This window comes from Scheffersomyces stipitis, chromosome 7 (assembly GCF_000209165.1).
Source record: "Scheffersomyces stipitis CBS 6054 chromosome 7, complete sequence".
Lineage (NCBI taxonomy): Eukaryota > Fungi > Ascomycota > Pichiomycetes > Serinales > Debaryomycetaceae > Scheffersomyces > Scheffersomyces stipitis.
In genome coordinates, this window is record NC_009047.1 from 12,312 (window position 1) to 37,369 (window position 25,058).

The window sequence follows — 25,058 nt, forward strand, 5'->3', positions numbered from 1 at the left end:
ACGACTAACGAAAGAAGTAAGTTTTGGAACCTCCAAGATGATAAATTCAATAATTTTAGACAATGTGGAGAAGCATCAACAAGATAAAAGTAATTGGAGATAGGTGAATCCTGATCGCTCCTCCAACAGCAGCAAAAACGGTTGGAATAGAAGGGGCATACGAAGTTGTGGAGGTTGCCAAAGTAGTCCCTGGTATTGTGATTACAGGAGTAGAAGCAATAGGTCCTTCATGCCCGGAATCAGAACCAGAACCTGAACCAGAACCTGAACCAGAACCTGAACCTGAACCAGAACCAGAACCTGAACCAGAACCTGAACCAGAACCTGAACCAGAACCTGAACCAGAACCTGAACCAGAACCTGAACCTGAACCAGAACCAGAACCTGAACCAGAACCTGAACCTGAACCAGAACCAGAACCTGAACCAGAACCAGAACCAGAACCAGAACCAGAACCAGAACCAGAACAAGAACTAGAGCCACTAGTTTCAGAAGTACTTGTGCCTGTTTCCGTTTCAGAAGTTGAAGTAGTGCCAGAGGATGGACTTTCTTCTACAACTTTCAAACTTACTGGAATGCATCCACTGCTGTTGACAAGTTCTAAAGCAGGTGCAGTATCTGGGCATGCGTAGAAAACATCTTGACCATTCAACAGGAGTGAATCACCATCTTCTCTCTTGACCAAAGCAGCAGGAGAACTAGTCTCTTGCCAATTGGCAAACGGTTCATTACTTAAGTGAAACCCATTACTATCTGCAGTAACATAGAGTCCACCAACAGTAAGGTATCCAGGTGGAAGAGATAAATGGAATGTATCACCTCCAGTATTGGTAAAGGTGATGAATTGGCCATCATGTGTAAGGAATTGTTCAAAATCAATATCTGGGTTGATTGAGAATGCAAGCAATCTAAAGTCGTTCTCTTCCACAACAGGTGATGAACTTGTAGATGGTAGTTCACTTTGAGAAGTAGGAAGCGAACTCAATAAAGAAGGTGTAATAATTTCACTTGGGGAAGTAGCAGAAACTGAAGCCAAAAATGCTGATTCCGAAGAACTTGGTAATGACGATGATGTAATTGTTATAACTGACGATGTTGAAGATAAGGTATAAGTGGTCTCGGAAATCGAGAAAAATGATGACGAAGTATTGCTGTAATATCCGAAAGATAAAGAGCTCATAGAAGATACGACAATGCTTTCTGAGGAGTATTTCTGAGGTAATGTACTTGAACTGACGATGGCCGAGATACCTGATTCAGATTTGGAGATTGAACTAACTTCGGACACGGAAATAGCCGAAGAGCTTACCGCAGATGCAATGCTCGATTCAGATACGGAGCTTGAACTAACTTCGGACACAGAAGTAGTCGGAGAGTTTACCGCAGATGCAATGCTTGATTCAGATACGGAGCTTGAACTAACTTCGGACACAGAAGTAGTCGGAGAGCTTACCGCAGATGCAATGCTTGATTCAGATACGGAGCTTGAACTAACTTCTGAACTCTCTGATGTGACGGATTCCGTACTGGATATGCTGGATGATGATTCGGAGCTTGAACTAACTTCGGACACAGAAGTAGTCGGAGAGCTTACCGCAGATGCAATGCTTGATTCAGATACGGAGCTTGAACTAACTTCTGAACTCTCTGATGTGACGGATTCCGTACTGGATATGCTGGATGATGATTCGGAGCTTGAACTAACTTCGGACACGGAAATAGCCGAAGAGCTTACCGCAGATGCAATGCTCGATTCAGATACGGAGCTTGAACTAACTTCTGAACTCTCTGATGTGACGGATTCCGTACTGGATATGCTGGATGATGATTCGGAGCTTGAACTAACTTCGGACACAGAAGTAGTCGGAGAGCTTACCGCAGATGCAATGCTCGATTCAGATACGGAGCTTGCACTAACTTCTGAACTCTTTGAAGTGACGGATTCCGTAGTGGATAGGCTGGATGATGATTCAATCGAAGTGCTGATTGTAGAGCTCAACTCAGACGAAGAAGATTGCAGTGGTTCAATACCGTCTATTAGTAGCTCAACTTCTTCACAACCTATGGTATTAGTAAGCGACAAGGGAGAGCTTTGATCTGGACAGTAGAAGAAGGTAGTTGTTCCGTTGATCAGTAATGTACCTAAATCTGCTCGCTTGATGAAGATGTTGCTAATTGAGGAAATGCTCCAACCTCCAAATGGAATCTCACTCAAGTAAATTCCACTATGGTCAGCATGAACATATAACCCATCAACGATAAGGTGTCCTTCAGGAACATTCAAATAAAATGTAGAACCGGCGTGCTCTGCGACAGTTATTACGTTGCCATTGTGAGTAAGGAACACGTCCAAACCTGTATCTTCATCTTTAATTTCTATCATAAATCCATCACCCAGTGGCACTGGAAGTGTATATGTGGGTGATGTTTCTGTGTAAATGGAAGTAGTCGTGTACCAGCTTCCCGAATCGTCGGTAGTGACAATCACTTCACCAGTCACAGTGCTTCCGTCGTCCTGGATGACAAGAGTGTTGTACTCAGTTTCTGTGTAAATGGAAGTAGTCGTGTACCAGCTTCCCGAATCGTCGGTGGTGACAATCACTTCACCAGTCACAGTGCTTCCGTCGTCCTGGATGACAAGAGTGTTGTACTCAGTTTCTGTGTAAATGGAAGTAGTCGTGTACCAGCTTCCCGAATCGTCGGTAGTGACAATCACTTCACCAGTCACAGTGCTTCCGTCGTCCTGGATGACAAGAGTGTTGTACTCAGTTTCTGTGTAAATGGAAGTAGTCGTGTACCAGCTTCCCGAATCGTCGGTAGTGACAATCACTTCACCAGTCACAGTGCTTCCGTCGTCCTGGATGACAAGAGTGTTGTACTCAGTTTCTGTGTAAATGGAAGTAGTCGTGTACCAGCTTCCCGAATCGTCGGTAGTGACAATCACTTCACCAGTCACAGTGCTTCCGTCGTCCTGGATGACAAGAGTGTTGTACTCAGTTTCTGTGTAAATGGAAGTAGTCGTGTACCAGCTTCCCGAATCGTCGGTGGTGACAATCACTTCACCAGTCACAGTGCTTCCGTCGTCCTGGATGACAAGAGTGTTGTACTCAGTTTCTGTGTAAATGGAAGTAGTCGTGTACCAGCTTCCCGAATCGTCGGTGGTGACAATCACTTCACCAGTCACAGTGCTTCCGTCGTCCTGGATGACAAGAGTGTTGTACTCAGTTTCTGTGTAAATGGAAGTAGTCGTGTACCAGCTTCCCGAATCGTCGGTAGTGACAATCACTTCACCAGTCACAGTGCTTCCGTCGTCCTGGATGACAAGAGTGTTGTACTCAGTTTCTGTGTAAATGGAAGTAGTCGTGTACCAGCTTCCCGAATCGTCGGTAGTGACAATCACTTCACCAGTCACAGTGCTTCCGTCGTCCTGGATGACAAGAGTGTTGTACTCAGTTTCTGTGTAAATGGAAGTAGTCGTGTACCAGCTTCCCGAATCGTCGGTAGTGACAATCACTTCACCAGTCACAGTGCTTCCGTCGTCCTGGATGACAAGAGTGTTGTACTCAGTTTCTGTGTAAATGGAAGTAGTCGTGTACCAGCTTCCCGAATCGTCGGTAGTGACAATCACTTCACCAGTCACAGTGCTTCCGTCGTCCTGGATGACAAGAGTGTTGTACTCAGTTTCTGTGTAAATGGAAGTAGTCGTGTACCAGCTTCCCGAATCGTCGGTGGTGACAATCACTTCACCAGTCACAGTGCTTCCGTCGTCCTGGATGACAAGAGTGTTGTACTCAGTTTCTGTGTAAATGGAAGTAGTCGTGTACCAGCTTCCCGAATCGTCGGTAGTGACAATCACTTCACCAGTCACAGTGCTTCCGTCGTCCTGGATGACAAGAGTGTTGTACTCAGTTTCTGTGTAAATGGAAGTAGTCGTGTACCAGCTTCCCGAATCGTCGGTGGTGACAATCACTTCACCAGTCACAGTGCTTCCGTCGTCCTGGATGACAAGAGTGTTGTACTCAGTTTCTGTGTAAATGGAAGTAGTCGTGTACCAGCTTCCCGAATCGTCGGTAGTGACAATCACTTCACCAGTCACAGTGCTTCCGTCGTCCTGGATGACAAGAGTGTTGTACTCAGTTTCTGTGTAAATGGAAGTAGTCGTGTACCAGCTTCCCGAATCGTCGGTAGTGACAATCACTTCACCAGTCACAGTGCTTCCGTCGTCCTGGATGACAAGAGTGTTGTACTCAGTTTCTGTGTAAATGGAAGTAGTCGTGTACCAGCTTCCCGAATCGTCGGTAGTGACAATCACTTCACCAGTCACAGTGCTTCCGTCGTCCTGGATGACAAGAGTGTTGTACTCAGTTTCTGTGTAAATGGAAGTAGTCGTGTACCAGCTTCCCGAATCGTCGGTAGCGACAATCACTTCACCAGTCACAGTGCTTCCGTCGTCCTGGATGACAAGAGTGTTGTACTCAGTTTCTGTGTAAATGGAAGTAGTCGTGTACCAGCTTCCCGAATCGTCGGTAGTGACAATCACTTCACCAGTCACAGTGCTTCCGTCGTCCTGGATGACAAGAGTGTTGTACTCAGTTTCTGTGTAAATGGAAGTAGTCGTGTACCAGCTTCCCGAATCGTCGGTAGTGACAATCACTTCACCAGTCACAGTGCTTCCGTCGTCCTGGATGACAAGAGTGTTGTACTCAGTTTCTGTGTAAATGGAAGTAGTCGTGTACCAGCTTCCCGAATCGTCGGTGGTGACAATCACTTCACCAGTCACAGTGCTTCCGTCGTCCTGGATGACAAGAGTGTTGTACTCAGTTTCTGTGTAAATGGAAGTAGTCGTGTACCAGCTTCCCGAATCGTCGGTAGTGACAATCACTTCACCAGTCACAGTGCTTCCGTCGTCCTGGATGACAAGAGTGTTGTACTCAGTTTCTGTGTAAATGGAAGTAGTCGTGTACCAGCTTCCCGAATCGTCGGTAGTGACAATCACTTCACCAGTCACAGTGCTTCCGTCGTCCTGGATGACAAGAGTGTTGTACTCAGTTTCTGTGTAAATGGAAGTAGTCGTGTACCAGCTTCCCGAATCGTCGGTGGTGACAATCACTTCACCAGTCACAGTGCTTCCGTCGTCCTGGATGACAAGAGTGTTGTACTCAGTTTCTGTGTAAATGGAAGTAGTCGTGTACCAGCTTCCCGAATCGTCGGTAGTGACAATCACTTCACCAGTCACAGTGCTTCCGTCGTCCTGGATGACAAGAGTGTTGTACTCAGTTTCTGTGTAAATGGAAGTAGTCGTGTACCAGCTTCCCGAATCGTCGGTAGTGACAATCACTTCACCAGTCACAGTGCTTCCGTCGTCCTGGATGACAAGAGTGTTGTACTCAGTTTCTGTGTAAATGGAAGTAGTCGTGTACCAGCTTCCCGAATCGTCGGTAGTGACAATCACTTCACCAGTCACAGTGCTTCCGTCGTCCTGGATGACAAGAGTGTTGTACTCAGTTTCTGTGTAAATGGAAGTAGTCGTGTACCAGCTTCCCGAATCGTCGGTAGTGACAATCACTTCACCAGTCACAGTGCTTCCGTCGCTTGTAAATGTAGTAGTGTACTCAGCTGGATTGATTCCAGGTGCAACTGGAAGAGCCTGACATTGACAAGATGAAGATGTGGGCCATTTTAGTGTACCTATGAATTTAATTCCCAGCTTCGTAGAGTATGACCAATTCGGGTTTGTAATGGTGCCGGTATTGCCATAGCCTGTTCCAATTATGAAATCTACATAATGAGTAGTTAAATAATAAACTCTTAAGGTTCCTGCAGCAGCTCCAGCAGCAGCTCCATCAGAAGCAGTACTATAATAATAAGGTGCCGTACTCAGAAGTTGGCTCATAGTAATAGTATTCAGATTACCAAAACCTTGTATAGGAATTGGATTAGGAGTGACATATCCAGAACCGGAAGGTGCAGTTACATTGATCATTGAGAGCAGATCTAAGTAGTAGGTCTGACCAGAAGTCGTATATGGAATGATAATAGTTGAACCTCGGTTTGCAGAAACACAGCCACCTGAACCTGAAATAGTACTACTAAACGTGACACTGTTGTAGAAACACATTTGACCACTGTTTGTTATGGCTCCCATGGTAGCCCCTGAGCCACTTCCTGCGAAATACATTGTCCCACCAGCGTTGTTTGTGATGGAACCAAGAGTATAGGTCACGCCCGTTAAAAATGAAACAGTACCAGTATTAGCTAATGACCCTGATATATTAACAATTGAGCTTAGAGCATTCACAACTGTTACATAAAACAGGTTAGCAGAGTCCACAGTGAGACTACCTAAGCTAACCAGACTCACATCAACAATGGAAAGATAAGTACCACCTGTGCCATCTATAGTAAGAGGTCCAAGAATAGTGAAATCAAATTCTCCTCTATAGATTGTGCTTTCCGAGATAGTAGCAGGGGTTACTAGGCCAGCCAACAGCAAAACTACTGCCGTTATGAACTTGCGGAATAACATTGACTATGAGATAATTTGGCTATATGGGTTTTCCTTATTCTTCACTTCTTTTGAGGAACCAGTGATTGATATAACTATTTTGAGGAGGAGAAATTGGCGAATGTAGCACCAGCTTCAATTATTTTATGCAATAAAACGGTCCAGGAGTACCAGAACATTAGCAAAATATCTTCTACGACCATATTAAGCTACTGTGTGCAATAATCAGTGTAGTGGGCTTGATATTTGGTGAAGAGAAAGGAGACGGAAGTGGACTAAATTTCAGTCAAAGGCAAATATTAAATTGCATGCACGATTATTCTTTAATGTAAAGCATAATCTATAAATAGTGCAATCTCATGTAGGACATATTTCTAAGATAATAATCTTATTATGATACGAAGTGTTTTATTTTTATGCTTACCAGAAACGACGAATAATAATTTTGGTTTTACTACCAGGCATTTTATACTGGGGCTAATTCATGTTGTACAGAGTTATCTGAAGACCATTAGAAGATGTACAACGTATACTCCACCCATTCTAGTCGTCCATCTATGTCTGTGAAAGGAGAGCCTCTTCTAAGTTATTTCTTGAACGTTGTAGTAAAATTCAGAAATCGGTGTAGTCCACAGGAAATATAAATTGATTTAGAAGGAACACGAACCTACGTGCAGGACACGTATTGCAACATCCATCTGCTTATCATACCTACATTGCGTCTTGTCGCAGAGAAGATCTCCAAGTTTTTTGATAGACCTACTGTTGGACGGTCATCAAAATGAGGAAATGGATAGTCTGTAATTTGTAGTTTTTGATACTTTTTCCATCCTCTTAGATAATATCTTGGATATTTATTACCGTAATTCTACGTTTGTAATTTACATTAGTCTCAATGTCAGGATTCTGAATGTTTTGAAGTATTATTAGATCCCAAGGTATTCTAAGGATCTAGGGACTCTAACAGATATGACTAAGAAAAATTTAGCGAAAACCTCAGGGTGTTGTACAGGTGCAAAACATTTTCTGATCCTCCGTACATAATAAACCTGTGTTTGTTGAAGACTGGGGCTGGAATAATATTCTCCATCTACATGAAAAATATTATTTATGCAGGATAGATGAGATCATTGTAAGTTGGAAAACTGAGGTTGAGGATGGGGATGGATACAGAAAGAAGAGTAAAGGGACAATTAGGAGTCTCTAAAGATGCGAAGCATAGACTAAATTAATAAATTAATTCATTACATTACATAGATGATATATTTATACGAAAGTGGGTAGAAGAATACTGTCATAGTGAGATACGTATGTGAAGTTGGCACAAGTGCCATATTGTATTCATTTTGCCATTGAACAAAGTGGTCAAATTGGACATCCAATCAATCTTCAGCTTCTTTTCGGTAAGGCATTAGGGTGTATTCGTAAATGAGATGCACACCACCTTCGGATCGTAACGCAACGCTTATTTTAGGAGTAATAATACAATTGCTACTCGTGATAATTTCTGTCTTGGAAAATATTCGGCTCTTTTGTTGTATCACTTGGCTATTTATACGAAATCGATAATGTCCAGTTCGTCTTGTAAAGTGAGAGTGGACAAATTTATGCAACCGTCAGACTTCCTGACGGGTTCAGACCGTGGTTCTGAACACCACAGATCTCCCTTGGAATACAGATATCTTGTAGCGACACAGATTTTCGGTTCTGTTCCAGTTCTGCCTAAGAAAGCTCTAGAGGGATTTGCAATAGAGGCTTCATACAACGTGTATGCACATTATTAAAGTTGGGGGTAGGACGCGACATTATGGTTATAAAATATAACAGCAACTCTTCGGACAAAAAGATCAACTTTCCTGAAATTTTGCTCCCGACTTTCGAAGACCATTGCTCCGTATCGAGAAAGCCGGGCAGCTCACAAACCCCACACTTTCAGGAAAATGGCACGCCGGAAATACTCCCTACAGAACTTGAACATCTCCTATCATAATGTCACAAGCACTGGGTTCTGAGCCTAAAACAGAATTGGGTTTACAGCGGGCCCTTTCTGTCAGACAAGAATAACTTGTGTGTTTCGTGCGTTCCAAATAGTACACAATTCGAGAAAAAAGTTAGAAGATAATGAAACAGTATACAGGAAACATTTTTCAAAAGCGCCCGGCAAAATTTCCAGTAGGTCAAAAACCAATCGCATTGTTCCAGAACGAGAGTTTCCTTCAAACAGGTTACCCTTCTTATCTGACAACAAGCGCGTTAACGTAATGAGGGTGTGACAACTAATGATCGTAGCTATAGTCTTTTTTCAACGTGTTCAATTTCTTTGTTTATTTGAGACAGAACTTTAATTTAGTTACTTTCAAGTTTACTGCTACCCTCGTTAAAGAGACTAACGTTTAGCACATCCTGACTAGAGTTGAAAGTTTAAGAAAGTATAAGCTTCTTAGAATATACTTTCAGTACTTCAACCAAATGTAACTAGGATAGAATGTTCCGAGGTCGCATTGGAGCTCGCCAACTGGAGTTTTCGAAGGTGAAGTTTCATATCGTTAAAGTACTGAAGATCTATACCAAAATAAGCACATAGTATAATTACAAGAGAACCATAATACGTTTGCATGTTTCAATAATGAACGGGAATATTGTAAATTTTGACTTGAATTGAAATAATTTTTTTGAAGTTGCGAAATTTAAAGTCAAATGTTTTCTACATTACTTGTATATAATAGTAAACAACAAGAATTCAGTCCGATCTATGAAAACTCATATCTGATTCTTATGTATTCAACCAAATGCTGAATTCAATTGTAATGTATATAGCGTGAAATTAGAGACTCTTTGCATGCAGATGCTCGTAGACGCCTTTTTAGATGTTATTCGGATGAAATTCGAGCCCCATGTTATCAGTATATTGATCTTTCCCTTCCCATAGTGATCCCACTTCATAAATTGCCTAACTTTTCGATTGAGATATATTAATAAGCTACAAAATTCAAGAAGAAATCTTGCAAATTACACGAATTTTTAGCGTAGAGACAAAATAATCTAACTCAATGCATTGAAACTGAGAGAAATTGTAGCTTAAATATATACATCACTCAACCATTATTTGGTAATAAAAGAGAAATAATATTTACACATTTTCTGTCCGAAAATAAATGAATACAAACCACAAAAGGCAATCTTTATCCACCACTTAGGAAGACCATGCCAATAATATTTTCTACTTCAATGGAGCAAGTGTTCAACATCAGAGGCTTATCAAATAGGGGGGGACCAAGAAAGGTCTGTTAAAAATATTTTTGACGCAAATAACCTTCTGGAGACAATTTTTTTGTAATGTCGCAATTCTCTAATACGAATCCAGTTTCGACAGGTTATCACTTGGTAACTACAAAATATTAGCAAAACAAAACAGGAATCGCGTCCAATCATAGGAAAGAAAGTTCTAATGGAAATAGTATCGTACCACTCGCACCATCAGCGGAAGACCCAAGTCTTTCTAGTTTGATATACGGAGCGAAGCTATCAACTGCAAAATGCATTTCCAAGATACATATCGCTTGTGTACCTTTTTCTTGGCGTGGAATATGCAGTTGGTGAAATGGATGGAATCTACGTTGAGTGCGACAGTACGAGATAAAATTGAAAAGCTTTAGCTGCAGCAAAAGATATGGTGGCATACTTTTGTGACTCTATTGCATCGCTTTCATTCTGTCATTTAGTTTCCTATCATCTTCGCACCCCCATTAACAAGATGTCGCTCAAGTCACCTAAATAAAGATGTGATACTACGAAGGGTCTGTTTCTAAATAGAAGAACAATTCTTTGCTACAAGAAAGTGACATACAATATGAACAAGTAGGTAATGAATTATTAATATTGGGATTATATATATATGTTTCGTTTCAAAATTCGAATTCTTTCACAATTGAAGGCTAGAAAAGATTCTCTGAACGAACGAAATCCGAGATGTCGAAGTTAATGATGTGGTTGCAAATGGAACTAATATTTACTAACCATCTATGAAATATATACATTTGGATTCATAATCTAAGCGCTTATGAAGAGAACAGCGAACTGAGATATTTACTTTGCTTCCTTCCTCGTGGCAATTTCAAAACAATGAAGAGATAAAATGAAAGATATATTCACTTGGGATTGTATTTACAGCTTCACTGATTCGTTTTGTTAATATATATCCTTCTGTAGAATCTCACTCTTTTGATTCTCCTTTTCAATAAAATGAAATACTATTCAATTGGAATCAATTGTGGGGAAAATTGCGGAAGAAATACGCAAGGTTCTACTATTCTGCCGATGTTTTCTATTTATGTTTTGGAGCTTTATCTATAACCAATTATGAGTTCACGTATTTAGAATGCTTACTTAAAATAGAATGAAATAACTTGCTTCCAAAGCAGCATATAACGTCCCGTAAGTGGTCTCTTTTTCTCCTTCCATTTTAAAATATAATACCACCGCAGACAATGATCAACATCGTCAACATACTTGCCAACGCCGAAGAAGCTTAGCTGGGCAATATGGTCGTACCCAATAGATAGCTCGGTATTTGAAGTTCCGTAAGCATCCCTTCTTCATCTGAGAACATTCTCCTAACAGACTGTCCTCTAGTCTCCGTTCTTGAAAGTGTAAGACAAGAGGAAATAGTTCAAATTAGTTGCATTCACGTCAATTTGTACTGCATAAGAGCATTGTACCAAGGAAGTTTGTAGTATTAGTAGACAAACAAGCAAAGCTAACATCTTGAATTGGCCATTGCGTTGAGCGTATTTGTAAATGTATTATTCCAAGAATGTTATCAACAGTTCGAATAAAGCTAGGTACTAAATATTACAACGAAGAATTCTTTATCAAAATACAAAGTAACTGAAACATACTTATACATCAGAACTGATGGAAAATAAGATACAGGATTCCAGGTAATTCAGATATCCGGAGACTTCCTCCCGAGGAATGCTCCCGAATATCCATGGTATCCGGGGTGAGTCACCCCGGATTGGAGAAGTCTACTATAAAGAGAAATGGTTCCAGATTTTTGTCTCCACTTCAGTTTGTTGGCTAAAAGAAATTACTCAACACTCATGAGAAAGGAGGGGTTACCAAAGTATATAACTACCAGCAGATTGCTGCTGAGTTGAACAAGAATTTAGATACTTTAGTGATTAATACAAGTCCATATCCATTAATCCAAAACCCTAGTCCAAAAAGGAAAACCGGTCCCAATATACAGGTTTCCCGTCAAGAACCGGAAGTCATGTGCCACATTTTATAAAATTGGTAGTGTGTGTAACCGAGGTTTTGTTTGTATGTCCTTCTAATGAAACTAGCTATTCGCTATCGCTTTGAACCTAGAATGCTTTTGGCAACCGTCGATCCCCTCAGTTTGGTGTGGTTTGCCCGAAACTGTCATCTTTCTGGGGATCGTGACGCTGTCCCAATCTTATCTCGTCACTTTTTCAAATCCAACTATTTTATTGTTTAACCGAATAATTTAGCCGGATAGTTTAGCCCACTCTTCGAGCGGAATGAGACAGCTTACCTTGTCTAAAGTCCGTTACAATCACGTTTACTTGGTCACCTGATTGCATCTTAAATGATGGAAAATAAGATACAGGATCTCTAATAATGGTTTCCGAGGTGACCAACCTCGGATTGGATCCGATAAATATCCGAAACAGAAATTCTACATTTCTTTTGTTGAATAACGCAACAAACTACAGAGATGAGATGAGGATGAAGAATATATAAAGCCCAGAGGATTCCCTCTAGTTTAAACAGATTTTAAATAGTTCTTCAGTGATTAATATAACTCCATATCCATTAATCCATTTCTAAGTCCAAAAGGAAAACCGGTCTACCCATATACAGGTTTCCCGTCACTTAATCGTGCTCTTGTTTCGTTGATGTAACATAAGATACAGGATCCCTGATTATCTGCTTAGGATTGCACGTATATAAGTGCCCAAGAGAATTGATGGTATTCGCTGGTCATAACTTGTTAAATCACCCAAAAAATTGAAAAGCAAGAAGACATGAAATTCATTCTGGTTCAAACAGAATTAAATAACTCTTTGGTGATTAATATAAGGTCCAAATCCATTTCCTTATATAAAAGGAAAGCCGGCCGGTTGTCCATCGTTTGTTGTATTCTCCCTCCAAAAATACAACACATCAATACTACTGGCACCTCCAACAACACATTCACAAGAAACCTATGTCTATGATATTAATACTATGTGCATGTACTTCTCTTTTCTCTATAATTTGAAACTGCTCTCATTCGAATATCTAAAAACTCACAATTTTCCAATTCTAACTTCTCCAGAATCAATTAACTCCACTACCAATCTTTCAAATCTGTAATAGCTCAATTGCTACCTTTTATCTACTTTGTGCTACATTATGCAATCATAACTTTTGCCTTGCATTTATAACTCTTCGCAATTACTGAATAATATGTACTGCTAGTCTTTTTAAGAAGAATGCGAAAAATACTTAAAAATCACTAATTGCAGCAACAATTCTATTTCTACAAGTAATACCATTCGATTGTCCTCATTCAACCAAATTTTTGAACTTTGAATCTTACAAATTTTAATGCTCTAAACTTTTAAATTATGGACATATGATCAAGGTTCACAAGATACTAAGGCTCATTCAATTTAAATGCTGTATTGGCCTGTTTCGAAGATCTTTCTTATTATCAAATGCACTCACATGTAACCCCCATATTCTTACAATCTTAACTTTTCCCTTACTTTTATTACTTCTCTCAATTTTCTTGTATCCAGAGATGTACTGATTGTCTTTCTGGAAAGAATGCGAAATTTACTATAAAAATACTAATTGCAGCAAAAAATATACAGCTCTTAACTACCAGTTTCCGAAGCACCTGCTGCACGTAGTGAGAAAATAATGCGACAGGATTCATCTTTAATTTCGTGGCCGGTCACATATTGAGTTCTATAATAAGTATAATCATGAAAATTGAAATGAAAGCACCTTTTTTATGTCAATTCTTGTAAACTTCTGTTCTGATGAAATATTTTTGGCAAAAATTGGAGTCCTCCAACAATATTTCATCCGAGTATTAACTAATTGTACGAAACTGTTTGTGCAAGAGATGATCTTATATGTAATGGATTTTGTTGTAAGTAAACCACACTAATCTAATATCTAATTTAATACATCCATATTCTTGCAATAAAAATAGCTCCTCTCATTCAGAAAAATGCGAATCACTATTTAAATTTGCCCAATGTGTTCCGGACCATTATCAAAAACAGAACGTAGCTTTGCCTGAGACAGAATGAGCTTGTGCAGGATTTTGCACACCCTGTCATCAAAAAGAGTCTGTATTGGATTTAAGAAGCACAAGTTGCGAGTAAACTACGGCTCTGATCCAAGCAAATGTAATAACCTTTGTGCTGCTGGGAAGCTGATATGTACAATTTCTATAGGGCCTTTTATTAATATCTCACTTATTTCATTACAGGGTAGAATTCTTTTCACTCCGGCACTGAAAGAATGTCGCCAGAAGACAACAAATAAATCTTCAGAGTGTATCCAGAATTTAAAAGAATGCAATTGGATTTGCCTATTCCGTTGTTTACTGAACAAAATTCTCCGGATTCGTCGATCCTAATTCATTCTATAGCAAAGTTTGATAAGAAATGTGCGCATAAATACTGCTATTAATTGGATATAAAAATTACTTACAGAAAATAAATAGATTAGGAGAAAACGCAATTGCTCCGATATAACAAGTCGGTAATGTTTAAAAGATTTAAAATCATGAAATCAAAAATGGAATCTGAAGTCGAAAGCGATCGAAAGCGAAACTGCACTAGAAGAACCTAAAGTACCCTTTAGTCTTCGTTTCTGTAACTGTAACAGTTGGGAGTGTTGTACGTGCTGTGGTGGTAGTTGTTTCGGTAATATAAACTGATGTCACTGTATAAATGGTATCTGTCGAATGTGGTGGTTTCATAGTTGGACAACTAGTAACGGTGACTGTGTCAATTGGCTCTGCAGTAGTTGTGACTGTTACTGTAATGTAAGATGGAACACACGATGCTTCTACAGAACTTGAAACTTCTGTGTCAGAGCCTGATGGCGTTTCAGAAGTAGATGGTCCCTCAGAAGATGGGCCCTCAGAAGTAGATGGACCTTCAGAAGATGGGCCTTCAGAAGTAGATGGACCCTCAGAAGATGAACCTTCAGTGTTTGAACCTGATGGACCTTCAGAAGTAGATGGACCTTCAGTGTTCGAGCCAGATGGACCTTCAGAAGTAGATGGACCTTCAGTGTTCGAGCCAGATGGACCCTCAGAAGATGGGCCTTCAGTGTTCGAGCCAGATGGACCCTCAGAAGATGGGCCTTCAGTGTTTGAACCTGATGGACCTTCAGAAGTTGATGGACCCTCAGAAGATGGGCCTTCAGAAGTAGATGGGCCTTCAGTGTTCGAGCCAGATGGACCTTCAGAAGTAGATGGACCCTCAGAAGATGGACCCTCAGAAGATGGACCCTCAGAAGATGGGCCTTCAGAAGATGGGCCTTCAGAAGTAGATGGACCTTTAGTGTTTGAACCTGATGGACCTTCAGAAGTAGATGGACCTTCAGAAGATGGACCTTCAGAAGTAGATGGACCCTCAGAAGATGGACCTTCAGAAGTAGATGGACCCTCAGAAGATGGACCCTCAGAAGATGGACCCTCAGAAGATGGACCCTCAGAAGATGGACCCTCAGAAGATGGGCCTTCAGAAGATGGGCCTTCAGAAGTAGATGGACCTTCAGTGTTTGAACCTGATGGACCTTCAGAAGTAGATGGACCTTCAGAAGATGGGCCCTCAGAAGTAGATGGACCTTCAGTGTTTGAACCTGATGGACCTTCAGAAGTAGATGGACCTTCAGTGTTCGAGCCAGATGGACCTTCAGAAGTAGATGGACCTTCAGTGTTCGAGCCAGATGGACCTTCAGAAGTAGATGGACCTTCAGTGTTCGAGCCAGATGGACCCTCAGAAGATGGGCCTTCAGTGTTTGAACCTGATGGACCCTCAGAAGATGGACCCTCAGAAGATGGACCCTCAGAAGATGGGCCTTCAGAAGATGGGCCTTCAGAAGTAGATGGACCTTCAGTGTTTGAACCTGATGGACCTTCAGAAGTAGATGGACCTTCAGAAGATGGGCCCTCAGAAGTAGATGGGCCTTCAGTGTTCGAGCCAGATGGACCCTCAGAAGTAGATGGGCCTTCAGTGTTTGAACCAGATGGACCTTCAGAAGTAGATGGACCCTCAGAAGATGGACCCTCAGAAGATGGGCCTTCAGAAGATGGGCCTTCAGAAGTAGATGGACCTTCAGTGTTTGAACCTGATGGACCTTCAGAAGTAGATGGACCTTCAGAAGATGGGCCCTCAGAAGTAGATGGACCTTCAGTGTTTGAACCTGATGGACCTTCAGAAGTAGATGGACCCTCAGAAGATGGGCCTTCAGAAGTAGATGGACCTTCAGTGTTCGAGCCAGATGGACTTTCAGTAGAGGAGATTTCAGAAGTGAATTCAACAGAAGTGGAGTCTGAAGGGACCGAAGAGTTACTTTCAGTTGCGGATTCATCAGAACTGGAACAAGGGATCACAATAATGACTGTTTCGGTAGATCCCTCAGTTTCACTTACAGTAACTGTTTTAGTTGTGTAGCCTGTCCATGTGGTAGTTACTGTAACTTGAGTTTTCTCAGTGCACGGAACTTCCACAATGACAGTATCAGTGCCACCCTGAGTATCAGTCTCGGTGATGGTAGTGGTGTAAGAACCGGTCCATGTAGTGGTAACGGTGGTTTGAGGGTTTGGAGTAGATGGAACCTCTACAATGACAGTATCAGTTCCACCCTGAGAATCAGTCTCGGTGATGGTAGTGGTGTAAGAACCGGTCCATGTAGTGGTAACGGTAGTTTGAGGGTTTGGAGTAGAAGAAGCCTGATCGTTTCCAGATGTTGGAACTTCCACAATGACAGTATCAGTGCCACCCTGAGAATCAGTCTCGGTGATGGTAGTGGTGTAAGAACCGGTCCATGTAGTGGTAACGGTAGTTTGAGGGTTTGGAGTAGAAGAAGCCTGATCGTTTCCAGATGTTGGAACTTCCACAATGACAGTATCAGTGCCACCCTGAGTATCAGTCTCGGTGATGGTAGTGGTGTAAGAACCGGTCCATGTAGTGGTAACGGTGGTTTGAGGGTTTGGAGTAGATGGAACCTCTACAATGACAGTATCAGTTCCACCCTGAGAATCAGTCTCGGTGATGGTAGTGGTGTAAGAACCGGTCCATGTAGTGGTAACGGTAGTTTGAGGGTTTGGAGTAGAAGAAGCCTGATCGTTTCCAGATGTTGGAACTTCCACAATGACAGTATCAGTGCCACCCTGAGTATCAGTCTCGGTGATGGTAGTGGTGTAAGAACCGGTCCATGTAGTGGTAACAGTAGTTTGAGGGTTTGGAGTAGAAGAAGCTTGATCGTTTCCAGTACTAGTTGTACATTCAGTAGGTACAACAATGATGACAGTATCAGTACCTCCTTCAGTTTCACTGATAGTAACTGTAGTTGTGGTGATTTCAGTCCATGTGCTTGTAACTGTGATCTGACTATTACACGATTTAGAAGATCTGGTAGAGTGCTTCTTTGTCGATGTTGTACATGGTGTCTTGGCAGTAGTCTGGGATGTTGTATGAGGACCATCTGGAACAGAAGGTACTGGCTTGCATGGTCTACATGCAGATGGGATACTCAGGTTTGGAACTGGGCCATTATATTTCAAAGCGCCGTTAAATACACTCAACAAACCAAGACTGGAATCAGTAGTAATTTGAAACTTCTTTTTATCGTATCCAGTACCGATTATGAAATTGTGTGCAAGGTTTCCAAGTGCTCTAAGAGTCAAAATACCTCTCTTCTCATCATAACCCCAACTACCAAGAATTGGAAGCGAAATAAGAGGAAGATCCAAACCAATCTTGTTTCCATTACCAAACCCATACACGGTATAGGTCTTTGACTTAGAAATTGCTTTTGCTCTAATGGAGGATTGGGAATCAGCAAGGTAGAATGATTGCTTTGGATCGATCTCCAATAAACAATTCGATAAGAAAATAGAAGAATTCTTATCAGCAGTGATACAACCACTACCAACAATGTTCGTTTCTTGCTTGAACAATTCGTTATGCAAACAGATTTGACCATCGTTACGAATCGTTCCTAGTGGTTTACCAAGCGAAACAATTGCACTAGTTCTTGAGTTTTGGTAAAAGACCAACAAACCTGAGTTTGTCCAAGAACTCGACGTGATTGCAGTTAAACTTCCAAGTGCTCCATTGGTGGCCAAGAACATTTCACCTGAGTTATAGAAAGAAGAACCAATAAGCTCATATTTGGTTGCAAGTTTGCAGAAGATGGAGTTGAACACAACAGTACCTTCGTTCTTTATGGAATTTTGACCAAATGCAAGTGTAACGGATAAGTTTATTAACCTGTCTGTACCTGTAATATAGAAACCGGCGCCCTTTTTTACCCAGAGTGAACCCTTCAAAGCAGACACAGAGTTATCAAAGATAGACCAATAAGAATTTTCTTCGATGGTTATATCACCAATGGACAAATTAATGGGGCCCTTATCGACTTTTGATCCAGTAATAACAACATCTCTAGTAGCATAGACAACAGAAACAAGAACAAGTATTCTTGCTAGAAGACTTGAAAGTAACATGGTCGAGCTGATGGGTTGTATGGAAAGGAGATTACAAACACTTGACTTATTCGTATCGTTTTATACTTCTTGATGTATCCAAAAGGCTCCCTCCATTACTGCAAAATTTCCAAATTGAATTGAATCATATGTTGGGAATTTGCAGCATTCCGAGGAGTTCGCTTGCATTCAAGTTTGTCAGAAATGTCAATGTAAGGCGGTTGATGTCGCCAAGAAGCAATACTTTCCCAATTCAATACACTTCAAATTTCCGCATTTTCGACTTCTCTTGGGAATTCATAAAGTACATACGGAAGCAGAACTATTCGTGAATCAACTGGTCTCCATTACTCATTCACAGTTTAGTGCATTCCTATCAAATACATCAATTCATTACATAAAAACTGTTGCGCTGGTTTCTCTAACGAGATAGCTTTCACAATGGTATCATCTTGACTGATCTCTGACAGCTGAAGACTAGATCTGAGAGATGTTCCAACTCTTTCATAATACACAGCATTATTCTGTCCAGCAGACAAACAATAGTCGGCAACATACTCGTCATATGTTCGCGTAGTAACGGCAAACAACGCGTGTGCCTCAACAATGCCATTGTAATCCGATAATTATTGATAAAACTTTCGGAATTTTGCAGTTTCTATGAAAATGCAGGAGAATCAAGACATTCCTTTCCCTATCTTAAGAGCATTAGGCGTTCAACTATTAGAAACATAATAGTGATGGTAATAGCCCAACCAGCTTCCAAAACGCTTTCGCAACATAAAAATTATAAGTCTTGTGGAATTACTTTGAACTCGATCAAGGTCCCTTTTTTTATAATTCAGAATCTAATAACAACCCAAACAAGTAATTATCAATGATCTTTTTCTGGACTGATTTGGAACATTAATTCTCTATATTAAGTGAGCTGCTGTAAGTTGGAATACGGTTCGGCTGGGGGAGCCTTTGCTGGGATTTATTTTTGCGTATCTGCTGGCAGTACCAAATCATCTTGATTCCTGTGTACTCAAGATTTTATTGCATTGACACTCGTTTCTGGTCTAAATTCCCCCCTTAAAAATAACTCAACAAGTTTGATGTACGCAACATTTAAAGAATTTCTTAGTCTAGGACTTCTTCCAATCGAACATATGCAAGCAGACCCTGAGTTTCAAGGCAGAGTTCGTGGGTTCATATTTCACATGAATGAAACTGAATGTTACAAATCCTGTGTACCGTAGGGTGTTGAATTTTGCAATAAACACCTTGGAACTAGGCGCTCCTCTTGCATCCAAAAGGGAATGTTCTGCCAGATTGTTACAATGCGCTATGGATTTAGAGCACCCCGACCTATAGAATCGACCTATAGAATGCGCCAGACACGTTGAACAATTGCCAATAATTATAAATTATCAAAAGCAGGGGTTGCTATCTTTTGGGGACAGCAGAACAATGAACATTTTGCATTCCTTTCTACATATTGTATTCTCGAATTTCATATAGAAAATACCTATTGTCTCTATGGTAACGCAATTTCAACTACTTCGCATCCAGTATAGTTTCCATACTAAAATGGCATAAATATACATAATGTTGGACAAAAATGCGCAGTTTGCCCGTTGGAAAACATTCTGTGCATCGAAAATTTATGAACCATAAAATAAAAGTCATAATAGCGCGTGCACATTTCGGACGTCCCCTCCGATACCTTCACTAAAGTTTACGATTGAGTATTTACGATTGAGTGGGCTCAATAGACTTAAATTCCGGTGGAATAATTCTACTACTCTTTCTACATTCACTGATGTAAAGTCATATAAAAAAATAAGGAATTCATAGATTGTGTAATGAATAAAATACTGCACTATTTAGAGGATCAGTCGCAGTCTTAGATAATTTGAAATTAGACACCGAAAGATGCCAACTGCTTTTGACCCTCATCTGTAAACAAAAGCTTACCGCTGCTGTAGCCAACAAAAGCAATCATTGGGTAACGCCAATGAAACCAAAGAGGATGGTCAGATGCCCCAAAGAAATGAAAAACAAGATCTAGATTGTAGCAGAGAATATTGCACCCGCCAAGGACAAGAACGCTGATAACCGTCGTTAAGTAAATTGCCTTTGAACCATAGTATTTGTCAACAATAAAAACATTGACTATACCTCCCATCGCTCCTCCCATTCCTAGCGGGCAAAAAACAAGGGTCCATAAAACTTTGTTAATAATATCATCAGTTCCGGACATGATAAAAATAGCGACCAAAAGGAATACCACCTCTGCTATTAACGAATTGACGTAGAAAAGCAAGAAGGGACGGATATAGATAGCACGCCTCTTTTCATTTTGCAATTTTTCATCGTCGCTTACAATTATATTCTGGTTTGTGGAAGCTGTCATTTTTCACTTTTATTGTCAGTTTAAGTTGTGAGCTTAAAAAAGTAGTTGAGCAAATATAATTACCTGCAACGAACAAGGGATACTTATACTTTTGCTCTCATGGTTAAGGACTAATTGAATACCCGGGGAAAGAGACAATATAGCTACCCCTGTTTTTATCTCTAAAAGTTGCTTATGACGTACATTCAAAGTAGCGGTTGTATTTTTCTGTCTTCTTGCATAAAAGTGGGGCTCCAGAAATTTTGAGTAAGCGATTTTCTATCATATGTCCGGTTGGAAAATTTCTTCTAAGATATATTATCGCTGTGGTTGCCAGTCCATTCAAGGAAGTACATGGGTACTGTCACTGATATCTCTTCTCATTCGTTTTGAACTACATTATTCTGGCAATCATGATTGGGCAACCCTGTGAAACTATCATGTGGACTGCGGGGTTGTACCTTTACATTGAGCCGATCAGTGAGAATTTGCCAAAATGAAATTTTGTATTTCCGACAATTACTCTTGCTTGAGATGAGATTTCGCAAGTAAGTGTCTCACATAAATAGCTTCGCAACAAACAGTGAATAGAATATTCGCCCAATTGATTTGTGCTGTATTTCCGACATTATATTCTTGGTTGGTACATGATTTCTTAAAAAATCACAGTATTGAGGCTCATCTCCTTGCATGAAGACAAAAATATTGTCTCCAATTGACGGTACTATTCGTTCGTTTTCTGGGTTCTTTGGCAGAGGTTAACTATAAGAACTTCGAGCATCCGACTCAATATGGGGGGAATGAGATCGGAAGCAACCAGTACCTTTTAATTCAAGCAATGTACAAAAGTGGAGATAGTTGACTTGGCAAGTGATGGTACCATGAATATAGTAGTCTCCACCTGCATGTGTTCTAAAGATCAAAAAGTGTACAAAATTAGTATTGACATTGAAGAATCAACTGCGGACGACAAGCTCGGATATTTAATATACGTCTGAACTCGCATGAGAATTTGCGACAGTACGTTAATGTCTTAGTATAGAAGTTTATTCACTCTTACTTGACGAAAACATCATCAAAAATACGCGAGTGCTCAGAAAGTTCTGATTGAAGACTCTGGCACCAGATATACACGTATAGCCATTTCATCAAAAAGCAGTGGTATTAACTCGGCTGATCATATATAGAGTTTTAGTATTGTAACCGTAACTTTTGGTTATCATTCAAGAAATGCAGAAATAATGTAAAGGAATGTTGAGAAGGTAATGTAAGATTAATTTCTACAGTGAGAATCTTTCCGATGAGCTAGAGATAATTTGTGTTAATCATTAATGTCCCACAGAGTATAGCACCATGTATATCCAGCTCAATTGCCAGCGTAAGTAGTTCAAGGTACAGTATGGTTGCGCATACATTTTCTTCCTAATTGGGCAATGGAGGATGATGACAACAGGGGGTGCGGACTTGGTAAAGCCGGCCATCATTGGCCAATGTGCTTGTCAAATAACACAAATAGAAACAAGAAAAAGACTTATTCCTGCCATAGAGTGCAAGGGCAACAAATTCTCGACATATTCAGGTCGTATTCGTCCAATCATAGTTGGTTCAGTGCAAAGAGCGGAAAACTAGGCTTGCAACCACAAGCTAGCCACTGTACATCAGGTGACTACCTTCAATAAGTGCGGTGCAGGAAAACCTGGTCAATCCACACTAGGGGTGCAGAGACTTAATCAATGGAAAACATGGTTTGCTTCCGAAGTTCGCGTATTAGGTGTGAAACTATCCACTGGAACGACTTAGCGACTGAGTAGAAATGCACCAAACGGAGAGCACAGCACAAAAAAAAAGACAGCAACAGTGTAGACATCAAAGGAATGTAGTACTAATAAGCAGTAAAGTCTTGTGATTGCAATTGCAATTGCAATAGCTTCAGCAGAAGTACTAGCAGTACCAGCAGCAGCAAATGTCAATAGTCGTTGACATTTCGCCGTACCTATGCAGTGTTCCCTAAGTGCACTATCTAGGCAAAACCAGGCGCAACCTATTTCTTGACCTTTTACGTTGTAATACTGTACATTTTCCCCATAGTAAGTGTTTGCGGCATGGGCCTCGCGCTCGTTGAGTAGCATTTTTTCCTCGTTGGCTCAATCGATAAATTCACCAATTTGTTTGTCTACTCTGGTTCTTTTGACCTGTTTTCACCACGTCTTCCCCAAATAGACGCTAATCGGCTCAGGTAATCCATCTGTCAATATCGACACTGTGATAGTTGTGCACATAACCCCGTCCATCGTCGGATACTTCGTTGTCAAGAAATCCCCCCAGTTCCTTCACTCACACTTGGTTCAAATCTCAATTTCAGTATCGCGAAATTTGACTTGACTTTTCGTGACTTTTTTCCACACAGACAATTGAACTAGTGATGTCCGTGTACGCATCGAACTCGGCCGCCGTGGCAGCCCAACAGCAGCAGCAGCAGCAGCAACAACAGCAGCAGCAACAGCAACAACAGCAACAGCAGCAGCAACAGGCGGCCGCACAGCAACAACAGGCTGCCCAGCAGAGACAGCAGCATCAGCAAAGATTGAACGAGTTGTTGGACGCAGTCAAGCAGGAGTTTGACTATGCATTGACAGAAGCATCGTCGTTCAAACAGGTCAAAGAGGACTATGACATTAAATACAATCAGCAAACTGCTGAGATGCAACAAATAAGACAAACCGTTTACGAGTTGGAAATGGCCCATAGAAAAATTAAGGAGGCCTACGAGGAAGAGATCTTGCGCTTGAAAACGGAGTTGGAGTCCCGGGACAGACAGGCCCAGATCCAACAACAGCAAGTAGCTGCTCATCAGACAGCTGCCCAGCAGCAGAAGCCCAATGGATTGTCGTACTCAGGCTACCAACAGCAGCAACAGCCTCTGCAACCAGCAGCTATTCAAACCCCATCGCAGCAGGCATTGCCTCCACCTATCAAACAGTCTCCCCCCAAACAGGAAATCAAGCCTGTTTCTCCTCAAGTCGCCAAACCCGAAGTAGAGACTCCAACCACCCAGTCCAAGCAAGAAGCCACCACTTCTGTTTCAGCTACTGGAATCACCAACGGAGGTACTACTTCTGTTCCCGAGACCTCAACTGCATTGACTGTCATCGACAAATCGCAGTACATTGTTAACCCCACCCAAAAGGCTCTACACGTCAAGGAGATTCCCCCATTCTTGTCAGACTTGGATGTTTCCAAAGCGAACCCAGACTTCAAGAAACAGAAGTTAGACTATTATGTCTTGTACAACCCGGCCTTCGCTCGTGATTTGGATGTCGAGTTGATTCACTCGTTGGACCACTCTTCGGTAGTTTGTTGTGTGCGTTTCTCCAAGGACGGTAAGTTCATTGCTACCGGTTGCAATAAGACTACACAAGTGTTCAACGTCGAAACGGGAGAATTGGTGGCCAAGTTGATCGACGACAACAACTCATCTGACGCTGCTTCTGGTGCCAATGCCACTAACGGAGAAGGTAAGAACGGCGAATCCAGTGAGTCCACTGATGCTGCTTCTTCCGCAGCCGTTGCCGCCGCTAATGGTGACTTGTATATCAGATCCGTTTGTTTCTCTCCGGATGGGAAGTTATTGGCAACCGGCGCTGAAGACAAGTTGATCAGAATCTGGGACTTGAACACCAAGAGAATTATCAAGATCTTGCGAGGTCACGAACAGGATATATATTCGTTGGACTTCTTCCCTGATGGAGACAGATTGGTCTCTGGTTCTGGAGACAGAACGGTGAGAATCTGGGACTTGAGATCGTCACAGTGCTCGTTAACTCTTTCCATTGAAGATGGAGTGACCACGGTCGCTGTTTCCCCAGATGGCCAATTGATCGCAGCTGGTTCTCTTGACAGAACAGTCAGAGTCTGGGATTCTACTACTGGTTTCCTTGTTGAAAGATTAGATTCCGGAAACGAAAACGGCAATGGAAATGGCCACGAAGACTCTGTCTACTCTGTTGCTTTCACAATTAACGGCAAGCAAATTGCTTCTGGTTCTTTGGACAGAACCGTTAAGTTGTGGAACTTGGAAGGAAAGCAAGACCCACAAGGGAACAACAGCCCAGGTAAGAAGTCCAGCTGCGAAGTGACCTACATTGGACACAAGGACTTTGTTTTATCTGTCTGCTCTACGCCAAAAAATGAATACATACTTTCTGGTTCCAAGGACCGTGGTGTTATTTTCTGGGATCAACTTTCTGGTAATCCATTGTTGATGCTTCAAGGACACCGAAACTCTGTCATATCGGTTGCCGTTTCCTTGAACTCCCAAGGCACTGAAGGCATTTTTGCTACCGGTAGTGGAGACTGCAAGGCAAGATTATGGAAATGGACCAGAAAATAATTCTAATAGAGAGAGACTGATTAAAATTTTATTT

The 25,058-nt window shown here is 41.2% G+C and overlaps 4 protein-coding genes across 4 annotated transcripts; 1 reads left to right on the forward strand and 3 right to left on the reverse strand. All coding sequences in view use genetic code 12, as the record gives it.

Annotated features, from left to right (window-relative positions):
- Positions 1-55: 55 nt before the first annotated feature.
- On the reverse strand, positions 56-6,526 carry PICST_33215 (hypothetical serine rich protein; the record flags this gene model as incomplete). Its single annotated transcript, XM_001386180.1, has 1 exon — positions 56-6,526. One exon carries the CDS (start codon positions 6,524-6,526, stop codon positions 56-58), a length of 6,471 nt encoding a protein of 2,156 aa, XP_001386217.2.
- A 7,846-nt stretch (positions 6,527-14,372) lies between these two features.
- Positions 14,373-18,278, reverse strand: HYR2.1 (hyphally regulated cell wall protein; the record flags this gene model as incomplete). The annotated part of the gene is made up of 2 exons (XM_001386181.1): positions 14,373-14,620; positions 17,105-18,278. The coding sequence occupies 2 exons, from the start codon at positions 18,276-18,278 to the stop codon at positions 14,373-14,375; spliced, it is 1,422 nt and encodes a 473-aa protein (XP_001386218.2).
- A 1,882-nt stretch (positions 18,279-20,160) lies between these two features.
- Positions 20,161-20,655, reverse strand: PICST_63077 (predicted protein; the record flags this gene model as incomplete). The annotated part of the gene is made up of 1 exon (XM_001386182.1): positions 20,161-20,655. One exon carries the CDS (start codon positions 20,653-20,655, stop codon positions 20,161-20,163), a length of 495 nt encoding a protein of 164 aa, XP_001386219.1.
- Positions 20,656-23,194: 2,539 nt separating this feature from the next.
- PICST_63551 (transcriptional repressor TUP1) lies at positions 23,195-25,024 on the forward strand (the record flags this gene model as incomplete). Its single annotated transcript, XM_001385987.1, has 4 exons — positions 23,195-23,473; positions 23,543-23,641; positions 23,762-24,125; positions 24,198-25,024. Coding segments are annotated over 4 exons (1,569 nt in total), but the record flags the coding sequence as incomplete, so codon positions are not given.
- Between the last annotated feature and the right edge of the window lie 34 nt (positions 25,025-25,058).